The following is a 15,461-nucleotide window of genomic DNA, read 5'->3' as shown; positions in this document are numbered from 1 at the left end:
AATACATTACATCCTAAATGAAGCCAGTTACTTCTGATTTAAGATGGCGTTCACTGCCTCTTAAAAGAACTGCTTCATTTGCTTATTACTTTGTCAAATTTTAAGTTCTGTGAGGGGGAGTGAACATATACATAGCTAGTAGTTACCTCAGCTTATGGAGTTCGGGTTGTTGAGCTTTTAGTAGGATTTTTTACTGTTTGGGTATGGTTTATCTATCTCCAAGAATGGGATGAGGAAGAAAAAAAAAAAAGGTGGGTCTATGTAAAGAAATGTGTTCCATCTGTTTTCACTGAAAAGCTGTAATACTTTAGTGATTAAGGGCAAAGAATGAAATAAGGGCAAAAAAAAGTATTTTTCTGACAGAGCAGTACCCATTTGTACCTAAGAAAAACAGCCACCCTTAACCATATTACAAGTCTTTGCATGTTTTAGAAGGAACAGTATAGTAGAAATAAATGAGACTAGCATCTGTAGAAGATTTTTGAGTTTAACAGCTGAATTCTCAGCATAATGGCAGATGAAGGACTAACAGACAGGGAAGAGGAAAGGTGGAGACTGAAACACGGATGCAGTTACGGACATGATAGAAAGTTTTGGCAGAAAGACTTTGGAGAGTTAGTGGCAGAAAGATTCTCTCCTGGTTCTTGAGAAATGACATATCTGGGCTCATATAGGCTCCCAGGTTTAAGATAGGCCATTCTCAACTTTTTTTCTGTGAGTGTACTGGTAGAGTGGATATCTCATCTCCCTTAGTGATGGCCTGTTAAGGTATCTCTATAACAGCTGGTAAGCGCTCTGTTGGCTCAAGTGACAATTTTCCAACCTGTTTGTGACCTGGGTGACTGGTTTCATATGAAGAAATTCTTGTGGGGTTGTTTGGTTTTTTTTTCCTGTCTGTTTTATTCCATTTTAAAACCTGTGAAGTTGCATTTTAAAACTGCGTTAGGTAAATGTTTTGGTTGCGTGTGCAACCATTAATCCCAATACACTAACAAAAGATGGGAAGTTTAGCTGTGCAACTTTAATTCATCCCATTTATCTGCGTGCATAATGTAGGCGTTATTTACACCATCACATTTCATTTTCTGCAATACTACTGAAGTGTGCTGTGGAGATGAACCTGCTTTCTGTGGTGATGACTTCCATTTTCTGTAGTTCTCCTCTCCTTTTTGTTGCAAAGCTTGAAAATGTGAATGAAGGAAAAGGAAGGATATCTGGGTAAATGCTTTCTTTGAGATTTAATTTCTGTTCCAGCCTCTGCCACAGAATATCTGTGTGAGAGTGAGCTAATAATTTAAACCAAACCTTTTACAGATGACCTCTGATTAAGTGTTTATTGTTTTGGGAACCAGACGCTGGACTTTTGGAAATGCTGAGCATTCTTACTTACAGCAAAAGTCCCTAGAAGGTGTATGTGGAGCTATGCAATGCTAAATGCTTGCAAAAAATGGCCCGTAGGCATCCCAAATTATTAGCTACTATATCTCATAGTGACTTAATCTCTCATCTGTAAAATGGGATAATACTATATCTTCATCCTTCTTGTAAAATAAATTATGTATTTGTGAATCTTTTGCATGCTATAGTGATGAACGTTGCAGAAAAACACATAAGCAAAATATGATGCTGATTTTAAAGAAAGATAAACTACATGAAGCCATGCCTGGAGTAATGACAGTAAACCACCACTGAATGAAGTTCTAGATTGTGAGGAAAAAAAGCAGTTTGTGGCTATTAAATTAAGAATTGTATTGTCAACATCTACATAATGGGGGCTGAATTATGGCTGTATGACCAACCTTTTAATTCTTAACTTATGAGCACTTTATTTTGCAGCCTGCATATTCTTTTCATAGGGCCTTGTGGGCATGTGTAATCAGGCAAAGCAATGTGCTCATTATAAAGCTTTCAGGTATATTTTTTGTCACACTAATTTATTACTAATGTATGGATAATAAATAACATCTTGAATAAGAGATCTGCTGAGACCCACTTTCCCTTCTAACAATAACATAAAAGATTTTTGGTCTTCGAATTTTAGTAATGTATGTCTGTTCAGAAATGTGCTTTATTTGTTTTTGTATGTATATACTTCCCCAAAATCAATTTTTGCTAAATCCACAAGCATTTAAATTGCTGGTAGTCTTTATTTACTCTAAATTGCATGTATGCCGTTACTACATTTTTACTTTAAAAGGCTAAGCTTTAATAAAAAACAAGAGAGAACTTTTGGCAAGCTTTATTAAGTTTTAGCAAGTCAAAATCTTAGTTGTATTACACATTAATAAAACTTATCGGAGAATATATTGACTTCTACCCCATCTGTATATTCCTCTTTAGCTTGGTTCTTTGAAAAGTGCCTTACCTAAAATCTAGTGTTAAAATTATATGAAAATAAAAAAGATACTTCGTAGAGAGACATGGACTACCTCACTTCTTGATAGCAGTTTATAATTTCCTTTATCAAATTTAGCTGAGGCTATTCAGTCAGTGTGGTTGGGTTATTTTTGTTCTTCCATGGCTGCATAGCAGTGTTTTAAAAAATTTCTATTCATTTTATGTTTTTTCAGCTGTCGTGACTGGTTGTCTTGTACCATTCCCCTTGAGTGTATGTGTGCATTTATTATTTTAAACAATAATGTTATATGTACAGATAGGGGTCCCATTAACATTCTATTTCACTAGCAATTGGCAAAAATTTGCATCAAAGGGTTTAGCTTCATAAATGGTAGTTTGTATTGTTACTGAGTGGTGGTTGCTGGTTCTTCCCTTTTCACCATATTGTGAATTTTTCACCACTTTGCATGACAGAGCAAGAAAGCTGAAATGGTCAGCTTCACACATTATGTTTCTGAGAGGCTTTGTTATTTTGTATAGTTGTATACTCTACATTTAATGCAAAACCAAAACAAAACAGATGTAAACACTTAAATGATGTGATTATAGGCAGAGGCATGTGACTGTCTCAAACTTAAGTTTTTGTAAAAAGCATGTGAAACTGTTATTTGATTGGAAATTTCAAGGAAGAATGGCTTAAAAATTCCTTGCAGCCTTTCCTAACTAGTGGGTCCCCTATAACAAAACCAAATAAAGCTGTTTTGGAACATTCAGTTTAAAGTAATTTAAACTTATGTTTTGTTGTTTTGTTTTTTGTTTCACTGAGCAGTATATTAATCAATCCTGGAAACCATGTCAAGATTCAAGAAGGTACTTTAGGATTCTTCATTGCAAGTGATGCCAAAGAAGTAAAAAGGTAATTCATATATTTTTATCTTTAAATTTAAGCAAATAGTATTTAATTTCTGTTTTTTCTTTACATGTAAACACCTCACCTAATTTTTGTTATTATCTGTTTAAAGATTCTCAGGGGAAATGAGTTGGTACTTTAGTGAACCAAACGTGTGCATGCCATTTTCTTAACTACAGTCCTAAATATCAAGGAAATGAAATAATTTTACAGCATATGTGAAAAGAAATGAAGAGGCTTTTTTTCTGTGTCCTACTAGAAAATGTAAACTGTTTTGATCTGATTTCTCTAGAATTAATTTGTTTCAGTGGAATTACTTTGAGAGAGGACAGGGATTATAGTTTTGTCCAACTTTCAAATTTAGAGTAGTTCTTATTTACATAGACTTCAGCAAATATTTGATGTGAGCAAGCTACTGTATTCATTCAGTAATTGCATTAGCAGAATACTATTTATATTCTTTTCATTTTTCTTTACTGGAACTACATACTCTATGACCTCATAATAATAAATCAAATTGCAACAGTGCAGTATATCCCAACCATTGTAGACAACTTCACAGGTTCGTTGTACTTGGCTGTATTAGATTTGGGATGAATGAAAAGGGGGTTTATGGTATTGTGTTTAGGACCAAATGTATGTACTCTTGTTTATTAGGATTACAATATGCTTGGAAGGAACAAAAAAGCAATGTGAGAAAATTATTTTTAAAAGAAATTATTATTCAATGTCTGTAAGATTAAAAAAAAAAAAGGAACATTTGCAGCTGAGTGCTTCCTCATCATTTGTATTTTTTGTTGCAAGTCACGCTATCAAGAATCTGATTTTTACTTGATGTTCTTCAGTTAGATATTTTAACGAAATCCTATACTTAGAGTGATAAAATATTCAAATGATAACCTTTACTAAGTTCTAAACTTTTTATGATTAAATTACAGTGAAAATAGTATTTAAGCAATGCATGTTTGCCACGAATATTTAAAGTAAGTCAAAACATCAGAACAGTGAAGTCACTGGGAACCTGAATTCTATTTTCTTTGAAAGAGCTTAGATAGTTTTTGGCTGGGTGAAACATGCAGAACAGCACAGCAGTGCTCCTGTCTTCTCATGTTTCTAGCACCATCTCTTGAGTATTTGCATCCAGCACTGCCTCAGGTACACTGCCTTTCAGCATATAGTTCTTTTCCTCTCTGGTGCTTTTCTCCAGTTGAATATACAGAACTGTCTTCACATTCCTTTACTGAGATGCTAGCTTTTTTTCATTTATAAGGCATTTTACACCCTCTTGTGAAATTATTTCTGACTCTAAGTAAAAATTACCTGGCATAGCATTTTTAACAGGGAGAAGTTGACTGTTATTAATGTGTTTAGAGAAATTTTACACATCACTCATCTAGCACGTGTTATCTAATAGTAAGCTGAAACAAAATTCCCAATTCTGCCTTGCTTTTTGCAGAAGGCTTTGTTTAGAAACATGCTGCCTCCCTTACCACATTTCTTAGCTGTTCTGTGCAAAGCCAGTGATTATTAGATGTGTTTCAACTAACAAAGCCCATTATGTAAAGTGTTGATTTCACCCTTTTGAGCTATGAATCAGAGTCAGAAAAATGTTCTAAAATTTAGGTCTTTTGGAGGGGAAAAAAAGGATTTTTTTAATAAAGTAGAATTAAACATGTAATATATCTGAAATTCAAATTAAATTATTCTGGTTTTGTGTTACATGCTAATGGGGAAATTTCAGCTCCTTCAAGCTAAAGCTATTTGTATTTGATAAATATATATTCCACAATGAAATATAACATGCAGTGTTCAATTACTCTTGCTAGAATTACTTTCCTGTTTTTAGAACAATAGTCTCACATTAGAAACAATTATACCTAGAAACAATTATGTCTAGATAGATAGCTTCATGTAAAATGTTGAGTGTTTAAACGTAATACAGACTATATGAATTGCATCTTTATTATTCTTTATTGATTTACATGTTAGTACTAACATCAGAAATCCACATGCTTCAAATCCACTTAATTCAACCCAATTATATAGAAGGATAATTACAGCAATCACTTCAGGTGTTTGCTCTTGATTTTGCACATAGGATTGAAGGTAGTCTTTAGGACATTTGTTCTGCAGTGGGCTTTAGAAACATGATCTGTAGAAATGACCTATGTCCAATTCATGTCATGTATTTTTGTGAGGGAATATTTGTGATAGTGGATTCTTGTTCAATACAGGGGCTTAAAGGTGGATTGGGGAGATATTGTAAAAATTGGAGGCAGTTTTCTCCTCCTTGCTTATGGCTCGACACTGGCTCATGGTTTGAAAAATATTTTATTCTCATTTCTTTGGAGACAGTTTGTTTTCTTTTTGGTGGAAGGTGAATATTTTGAAGACCAGAAATTTTCTGCAGCAAAGTATACAAATGCTCAGAGAAGGCTTTTCATTTTACCTTTTGCTTCTTGGAAATAGTAAGGCAATTTCACAGTCTGAGAGTGATCCTCTTGGAAGCTTCTTAGACAAATTAAGTCTGCTACATTTAGGACTTCCATCTTACATCAGTAGCTTGCATGCTGTCTTGATTTTAGAAATGTTAATAACATTCAGTGAGGTCTTACCGCAAATTTAAATTTTTATTCTCTGGTCCATATCTTGAATGTTAGACCTGCTACCTTTCTCCTGATGGGATGCTTAACTACCAGGGCTATTATTCAGAGGTGTAAAATAACTTAGATAAATTCTTAACCATTTGAATTAGGGATCTAGTTCATATTTCTGAACATTTCCTTTAATATAGTTCCACCTGTGGTAGACACTGTCTAATTAATCTAAAAAGATTAGTAGCAATCATCCTAGCTGAACTACCAAAGGCTGTGTTTATTCAGAGGCTGTGTATTAATATTGTTTATTTTTCTTTTTATATTTGGGACTGTAGATTGTTCTGTTCCAGTGACTTCCCTACTGTTGTAGCAATCCAACCATCCAGTACTGTCGGCAAAATCCATGGGTGGTTGCAAAGTGGCAGCTTTGGTTCTTACTGCCAATTTTTATTGAACTTAAAACATAGCACCGTACCAGCTACTAGGAAGACAGTTAACTCTGTCCCAGCTGAAACCAGGACAGAAGTATGCAATGAGAGAGGGTTGGGAAGACAGGCGTGGAGCTGACATATCCCGAATATGGATAAGTACAGGGAAATTAAAATTACAGCAGGTTAAAAAGTATGTTTAACTTGTTGTGCCAGCAAGAACCCTCATAAATTGTAACTGTCCAGCTAGAGGCCAGCTGCGTGATCCTCATGAAATGTGTCACAGCAGCCTTACATGACATGTTGACTTGACAGGCATGATTAAACTCTCCTGTGGGCAGTCTGATGCATATTTATTAAATCAGAATTTTGTTTTAATCTTATATAAAGTCAAGTGTTTACCCTTTCTCACTTCCTTAGTTCTCCTTGTGCTTCACCTAGTGGTGAGCCATTTGATACAAGAGTAGAAGTTCATAAGCAAAAATATTAAATGGAAACCTAGATGATTCACCTTGTTAATGCATATTTTTGTTTGGAATTTTGGCTTTTGTCTGTTCAAAACCAAAATGGTTCTGCTTTTTCAGATAAGAAGGACAAAAAAATAGACTAAATAAAGATTATTTCAGTTCTTTCGTTTATATGTTCCTTTAGGAACTTATTTTGAGTGGATTTTCCCTTTCTGGTTTTGTTGGGAGTATTTTTTGGTAAACAGCAGATCTGATGTTACTGTCACGTTGATCTCATTGCAATCTCTCATTGTATCCAAAATGAAGTCCTGCTTGTGACCAGGCTGAAAAATTGGCCCAGGGTGCTAGACAGCCTTTAAAAAAACCCCAAATCTGCTATATCCGATAAGAACAGGGAATTCATTATGTTTATGTATTTTCATGACAAAATTCATTGGATGCTCTTTTTTCTAAGGTGAAAGGCAAATGAACTGATACACTGTGTCATAATTATCATCCCTTCTCCCGATTACTTTTCAAATAAAAGTATATTAAAAGAAACACTAATTTGAAGTCTTATGTTTGAAATTAATGGTCTTTCAGCAAATAATTCCTACTTTAAATGTCTAAACCTTTTCAAAGATTAAAGGAAATTGGTGTTGGCATGTTTCATTAATTTGGCACTGCAACAAGAGCAAATATGGGGGTAATTTCATTTATATGGATTAAGAAATGTGTCAGTTTTTCCATTCTGTCTCTCTAGGGCATTTTTTTACTGCAAGGCCTGTCATGATGACATCACAGATCCCAAAAGGATAAAAAAATGTGGCTGCAAACGGCGTAAGTAATATTTCTATCACTCCCTTCCTCTCCTTTTCATGAATTGTTCAGCCGTGAAGGATATCTGTACATGTGTTTACATGTTTTACACAGTGGTACAGAAAAGCTAAGAAAAATGCACAGCAACATAGTAAGTTCCGTTTGCATTTCTGAGGTCCATATATTTTTATTACATTTCACACCACTCACACCTGTTTCTTCATTAAAAATTCCATTAGGGTCCAAGCTAACAAAACCTGAAGAATTGAATCAAGCTAGATCTAATTGTGGAAGTTTCTGAGTTAAGAACGAGCTAACAGTGAAGTTCTGCTCTCATTCATACCATGCAGAAGTCCAGTAATTTCAATAGTTTTCTGCAAAGAACTTCTCTCTATCTTGCTGAACATGATTCTGTAAAAGAAGAAACTAAGGAATAATATTCCATCGTATAACTATTGAAATAAATTATTATTGAAATAAACGATCAGTTTTACTGGAGGAAGTGATTGTCTGGAAGAAATTAAATATTAGTGCCTCCTACATATATCCTTTTAGAAGATTCCATAGCTGTAATGCTAATATTTGGCTTAGTTAAGTTCTTAGGTTTGCTGTTTAAATTGTTTGGAAAATTTTGCATGAAGAAATCATTGAGTTTTGGAGTTGAGATCAGGCTTTGCATCTGTATTTTTATAAATATATAGAAATTGGCATTTTATCTATATATACTTTGAAAGGACTTTTTCCAGGAACTATCAGAACCACATTTTGGCCAAAGATGTGTTTGACCCATGCATATTTGTAATACTGATATCAAAAGGATTTAGGGATCCTTTTCTCAATAGATATCTGAGTATTTATGTGCATTCCATGGTATTCTCCCATGAAAAAGATTATTCAGTTCAAAAGTACTGATTAGGTAAATTGGAAGATCTCAGATGTATTTGATCATGTCTATTTTACCATTACTTTTAAAAAGGAAAAAACTCTTTTATTTATAGATCCAATCATAGTGTTATCACTGCACTGGCGTAGAGGATGGAAGAAAGCCTAAACTGGACATTCTCTGCCTTTAAAGGGTGCCTGAAATTGATGAATTCTTGAAGATGATTTTAAAAAGAAAAAAAATGTCACTGGAGTTTTTAAAGAAACTCCTCTCCCTCCCAAAAAACAGGACTGTGGAACAAAGTAGTATAGTTGAGAGAAAGCAGCTGAAACACTGACAGAAAATGGTATTTATCCTCCCTGTAGCCACAAGGAGAGCAAAGCACATGGAAAGCATGCCTGATGTGGAAGGAATGTATGCATTGCCTAACATATTGGAAAAAAATTGTTCAAGAACAGTTTATCCATGTGAGAATGTGACCTTTGAACTGCTGCCAAAGCCAATGAGGCTGCTGAGTAAGTTCTGGTAGAGCCAGTTACAGATGCCTCGGGGTGCCTGTAACTCTCAAACCCAATCTTTTTACCAAATTATCCAACAGTTAAAGAGAATTATGTTACCTGTTTAATTTTTTCTGATTCTATCAAAAAAAGACCTATTTTATTTGTATTTTCTCCTCTACTCCTCCTTCACATAGTGTATGCTTTTTACACGTGCTGATTAAAAAAAAATTAATTCCCAAAGTTCTGTCATTTTAATGTGAGATCTATGCTTTTCATTGAAATGTGTTAGAAGATAGGAATCAGGAATTCACAGTATAAAGGGCAAGAGCCCTTTATTATACATTAATGAGAATCAGTGTAAGCTCCTCAGTACTAGGAAACCGGGGAGAAAACAGAGTATCCTGTGATCCAGCCAACACTATGGATATATTACCAGCAGCAGGGCCATGGAGAGGTGAGAGTGACAACTTCTGTGTGTAGCACTAGGAAATGTTCCAAGTGGCATGGTCACACGTATCAGTCCAATAAATGAAAGGGTGTTGGACAGATGAAGAAACAAAATGATGGAGTTAGTGAGGCAGAAGAAAGAGACAGCTGTCAGAGCTGCTGCAGTGAGCACTGAACACTAAGGAGAGAATCCTCCGAGTCAGGTGAAAAAGAAAAAAAATGGTCAGTGAGAGTAAAATCTTAAATTTCCCTTTCATTGTCTCCCCTCTACCTCTCCCCCCATCTGTCCTCTCCCCTCTCCTTTCCTACATACACACACATATGGTCATAGATACGATGAGAGCTGGCAGCTCTCAGTACAGCTGAGAACAGCTTCCACTTAGGAGCATGCTCACAACTATTAGGAATAGTACAATAACTTTGCTTTTAAAGTTCTGTCAGTCAGCAAAAAATTTAAATGAAAAATTTCAACAGTAATTAGTGATTTTTGATCTCTCAAATTTTGATGACAATCTTGAGATCCCATTTATGGGACCTGATTTTTTTTTTTTTTTTTTAAAGGTAAGTCCTTAGTGCAGACTGTTATTCACATAAAATGTCTTAGCTTTAGCTTTTGAATCACTAATCACTTTTGAAAAATCTTAACTATGTTATCCATCTGTAAGTACACAAATCATTGGTCTTAAAAATGCAGTCTAACCAAAACAAAGCATAAATTAAGAAAACTCTTTCCCTATTGAATTAAGAAACTGTCAACTGATCTGTCAACAGCTAATATGTTAATTTGATTTTCAAAGACACTGCAAATAGTCACACATGCGTATATGTCGTTCTATATGATAAATACATATTTTAATTAGTGAGTAACATGGCAATTAGAGGCAGCTGAATGCGGAAAAGGTGTAAGATGAAATGAAAGGTTGTATGTAAAAATATTGACACATTCAGATGAATTAAATGTGAAGGAATATCTTTACATGGAAAACTTAATTATGGTGGCATTAATTAATGCAGCTTCCTGTGACTTTTGAAAACCGCATTCTTTAATAATGCATCTGAGGTTGCACATCAATTTAGATACTGTCTGAACATTAGCTTGTGGTGTTGTTGGGGTCTAAATGTGAGTCTGACCTACATAGCCATTTGTCCAAACCTGTTAGGCCTAATATTAATAATTCAGGGCAGATCATTATGTTTCCACAAGGCCAGGGATAATTAAAGTAACCTCGCTTTCCTTTTGCAGTTTCTTTGCCATCCCTTTCTCCTTACCCATCCCACTCCCCGAATAACATGAATGCTGATGTCACATTGTCCAGAGAAATGCTTGTGTGGAAATCTTATTCACAGATTGTTAATATTTTTTTAATGTTTTCAATCTCTTTCCTATTCCATTTAACTGTAGTTTTTGCAGCAAGGGGCCAAATAACATGCATATATTTATATAAAATGCAGCCATGTTGGGATGAAATCTCTAAACTGGATGACCTACTCCTCCTGTTTCTTTCATTTTGTGCAACAGCTATGGTCTAATTCTCTATATATTTTTTCCAGTGACAGTGCTTGCTGTGAACGGTGGGGGTTGAACCCCAGAGGGGACATATCATGTGTACATTGATGTGTTTGAAGGAATTTCTTGTAATCTATGACAATTGACAAACTTTTGATTTATTTTTCCTCTTGCTGCCTTGGAACACGGCCCCTACTATATTTTAACTGCACACTGATAGTGATCTATTGTGAGTAAAAATGGGTTCCCTGTAGCCCAGAGTGCGGTCCAACCTGTCTTTCTCTAGCAGAGAGTATTTTTGTTCAGTATTTTGGTTCTTTTCTTTATTTATGTTGCATGTAGCAGTGACGTCATACCCACAAGTTTCTCATCGTTTACACCCATGGAGATTAGGGTGACGTTGAAGAAAATACAGCAGTTTTCCCCTCTTCCAGCTTTTTGCCCCTTTTTTCCCACAACCTTGGTTTTTTTATCCCTATTTGAAAAAGACATCTTGGCAACAGTATTTCCTTTAAATGATTTGAGAGATATCTCATGAAATTTTAGAGATATTGGTTAGGCTGGGGTAATTGCCACTACAGCACTGTTTGCCTGGTTAAGTGCAATTCATTGTCAGACCCATCTTCAATTTTTTTTGTACTTTGTCTTTTCCATTGCATAGCTGACACAAAGAGCAACACAGCAGTCTTTTACTGTCCTTATCTAACTCCTTTCTCCCTGTTGGCAAAAAAAAAAAAAAGGAGATGGGGGAAAGCCAGACAATGAATTAAATGTGTGGCTAACTTTTAATGTATAAACCTACAGGTATCTTCAACAGGAAAAAAGCTACAGTGATTATTTTCCCCAGCTTGCTTGTTTTGAAATTAATTACATGAGTAGAGCCATGCTGACTTTTCAGGACCTAAGCTGTAGTTTTACCTTATATATAGAATATGAACTTTATAGACCACTTCATGTCAATCTAAGACATATCACTTTAAAGTGTACAGAATCTATGAAGTCTCTTGTCAGCCCTTTTTAGAGTGTACAGTCGTGATAATTTAAATTAACACAGCATTTGGGACATGGAAAGAATTTGCTGCTTAGAAATAAAAGCACTGCAAAGAAATGTACTGCTTATAGGGCAGCGTTGGGATTATATGGGCTTGTTCTTTCAAACAGCAAGAGGGATCAAATATTTCATAGCTGCAGTGAGGCATTACTGTGCCAGATTGAGGCTGCTAACCATACCGTGTAACTGCAGCTATTCTAAATAAGTGAGGCTATGAGACTTTCTCAACATTTCACCAGATATTCTGAATTTATTGACACTTCAGGCTTTAATCAGGATTGAGATATTTTTTTCCCTCTCAGCTGTATACACCACAGGATCTTGCAAAGAATCAAGGAAGAGTTGACACTCCTGGAGTTGCATGATAAAGTGCTAGCCACCTTGGAATTGTGATGACACTCATTAGGATCATCATTATTTACTATTTATCTTATTGTGGTGCCTGCAAACTACACTAAAGGGTTGAGATCCTGTTGCGGTAGAAAGCATTCAAACAGAGAATAGAAATTTCTCCAAAGATCTCTTTTCAGCCAATAGAATGACAGAAGAAAGATAGGGCAGCACAGAAAAGCAGATTGTGAAACAGGTCAGCATGATAAGAATCAATAATAAACCAGAAAGAAACTAATTTCTAGGGATAAAATGATGAATTCTATTGACTTTGAAGCAAAATACTGGAAGTAATTTGGATTTCTTTGAAGCAATGTATTTATTTAAAATATGTTTCTATGTTGAGGATTTTCTGGACCAGAGAAATTAGTTTAAATAGTAATAAATAAACAAATAAAACAGCTCTTCATGCTAAGAGAGTATTAAAAAAGAAAAGGTCATGTAGCTTTGACTTGTTTTTTTCCATTTCCCCAATAGCTTCAGTTTGTTCAGAAATGCAGTTAGCTTTGAGAGTACACTGGCTGAGAGTCTTCTTTAAGGTAATGAAGGAAAGGTCATGATTTGAAAATTAGAATGAATTGGTCTATAAATGTGCCATTACTTCAAAACCCATGAGTCATTCTTATAGCTACTAAAATAGGGCAAAATTTCCACTCAGGTAACCTGCTGTTTCTACACTTTTGACAAAGAACAGCACTGCATGAATTATAGGAAACAACTAACCAATTGCCTTTGAAAAAATTGCAAGATAGTGAACAAGCCGACTTGGTGGTCTTGAAGTTGTTCTGTAAAAATTAAATAAGGGAGAGATAGCTTTGCCTGTTGTGTCAAGAGAAAATAAATTCTCACCAACAGTTTAAGATATGCTGCTGTATTTTTTCAGAAAACTGAAATTGTGCTGGGGGAAGTCCTTTCAATATTTCAGTCTCATGATGCTAACCAGCATTGCTAAAAGGCGATCAAATCAGTCTGGTCGTCCTTTAACGTTGCTGTTGTTTTACTCATAGTGTGGATCATGAGAACTTGATGAATTGAAATGACACTGTATGCATTTCAATTCTTAAGTGTAGTGGGACCTTTTTTGCCATTTGCTGGTCAAGAAACCTCCAGTTCATTACCTTCCTAACCAGCTGTTATCTCAGAGAGATCCACTAGATGTCCTCGTAGATCTACTCTTTGTTACCGTTGAGGTCACAAGGAAAACTTGCTATAGCGATGGGTGGAACACAAGGATTGGTTAGACTGTATAGCTTTGAAAAAAAAAGTAAAGAAAAAAAAAAACCAAACCAAACAAAACCCAGCAAAGATGAAGGGATACTTTGTTCTGCTTGCTTTAAAAAAAAAAAAAAAAAAAAAAAAAAAAAAAAAAGGAGCTGTTTCTTGACATCTTAGGTAGAGAATAATCTGCAGTTTCCTTTGCTTATTTTTGCAGCTGGAAATATTTCCCATTACTGTTTGTGAACTCTAAGTAATAACTCAGATCCAGACAATCCAGAAATTTGGACTGGACTTTTTGAGTTTTTGAGATCAGAAAGCAAGGTACTGCTAGAAGCTTAGACATCTAAGGCACATTCCTTCCTTGTTAGAATGGAAGGCTGTTGCCTTCTGAGAAAATTTGCAATAAAAAAAGTTTTTAAAAGTATTTATTTACTTTATAAGGAATTGACAGAAATTTTGCTTTCCTTTTGCTCTTAACAAGTCAGAAAATGACAAGTTCATACATGCCTTGTTTTGTCAGTAAATTACTTAAGTAGTCTGATTTCCGTGTCCATGATAACTTCCCCTGATATTTTTACTGATAAATTTTACAAATGCTGTGGGATTGTCATCATACTAAGTAGAAGGATCTGTTCTTCCTTTTTTTCCATTTATTATTCAATTGAAAATAGGGGAGTAATTTCCTTTATGTCCCAACTTACATTTTCACTAGTTGCAAATAACAGTTCTGTTCAACATCCATAACATTTCTATGAATAGAAATGAGTTGATTCTTACACAGGTGCTACAGGTGTCAAATGAATTTAACACCCACCCAGAGGCTGTTCTTAAGGTCCCCCTGTCTCTCTGATGATTCCCATTTATTGTTACTGTTTATGGAACTTTTAGAGGAAATGGTATGTGTGTGGCTGAACCATTTAAAATCATTCCTGTCTTGTCTTTGATCTTGTCGCTAGTCATCCCTACTAATAATCCATGTTTTGTTTTATTTAAAAGAAAATAAGTATTGTATTTGGTATGAATGTAACAATGACTGTATAAAAGGAATGAAGAGTAACAGCATGTTTTCTTTCCAAAATGTATTGCTCTGATATGCGGTTGCTTATATACTGGTTGAAACCCTTATAGCAAGTCCTTTCTGCTACTTATATTTCCAGGTCCAAGCCTGTTTCCTGCATGTTAATGATGTGAAATATTAAAATGATGCATGATCTCCGGAACACCAGATAATAATAGTTAAAAACAGTCCCTGAAAGGGCATTGCTTTTGAGAAGCGCCATGGAGTCCTTCCCCTATTGAACAGAAGGGCTTAAATTTCCTACTTCATTGGTTTAAGTCTGATGAAAATGGTACAAAAAGTTTTCCTTCCCAACCCTCTTTGCCCTTAAGGATGATTTCATTTAATTTTCATAAATGTGTCCTATCCTGTTATTGACTGTTGACAAGATATGGCTACAAGTAAATGAAAACCAGGGACTGTTACTAACCAATGACATAGCAGTTGAGAATTTCTGAGCAGTGTGTTTTGCTACAGCATTTGATTAGAAAAAGTCCTTCAAAACAGCTATAATTAATACAAAATGGGCCTGCCTTTTACCTCACCTACTGTTCGTGTGTCTCACAAATGCCTTTTTTGTTTGTTTCATTTCCTTAAAGTGAAAATAATAACATAGGCATAATGGAAAGACTTCCACATTTTTGGTAACATATTTCACTTTTCTTTTTCTGCCCAACTTTTCCACTTTAAAGAATGTGTTGGGAAGAGTTAGACAGAGGGAAACCATGGGAAAACAAATGCTGTTTTGAATTTTCTGTGTAGTTTGAATGTGTATGCATCAAAAGCTGCAGTGGAAACCTTCTTACTAAAAGCCAAGCTCTGAGGAATGATGTACCATGCAATGAACAAGCCTGATGCTGCATGATGACTT

General features: G+C 35.1%; 1 protein-coding gene across 36 annotated transcripts in view; it reads left to right on the top strand.

Annotated features, from left to right (window-relative positions):
- KCNMA1 (potassium calcium-activated channel subfamily M alpha 1) overlaps nucleotides 1–15,461 on the top strand; it is a 527,339-nt gene that overhangs the window by 408,209 nt on the left and 103,669 nt on the right. For 20 of the 36 annotated variants that reach the window (XM_041127120.1, XM_030030361.2, XM_030030360.2 and 17 more), the window contains 2 exons: nucleotides 3,167–3,253; nucleotides 7,482–7,558. In XM_041127120.1, coding sequence (XP_040983054.1) covers nucleotides 3,167–3,253; nucleotides 7,482–7,558 — 164 coding nt within the window. Of the gene's footprint in view, nucleotides 1–3,166; nucleotides 3,254–7,481; nucleotides 7,559–8,785; nucleotides 8,936–9,290; nucleotides 9,375–11,094; nucleotides 11,104–15,461 lie in introns of all 36 variants that reach the window. The other 16 variants (XM_030030368.2, XM_041127121.1, XM_030030381.2 and 13 more) reach the window with 5 other exon arrangements.

Source organism: Aquila chrysaetos, chromosome 11, assembly GCF_900496995.4.
Source record: "Aquila chrysaetos chrysaetos chromosome 11, bAquChr1.4, whole genome shotgun sequence".
Taxonomy (NCBI): domain Eukaryota; kingdom Metazoa; phylum Chordata; class Aves; order Accipitriformes; family Accipitridae; genus Aquila; species Aquila chrysaetos.
Note: the sequence above shows the minus strand (reverse complement) of the source record. Positions and strands in the feature narration are given on the sequence as shown.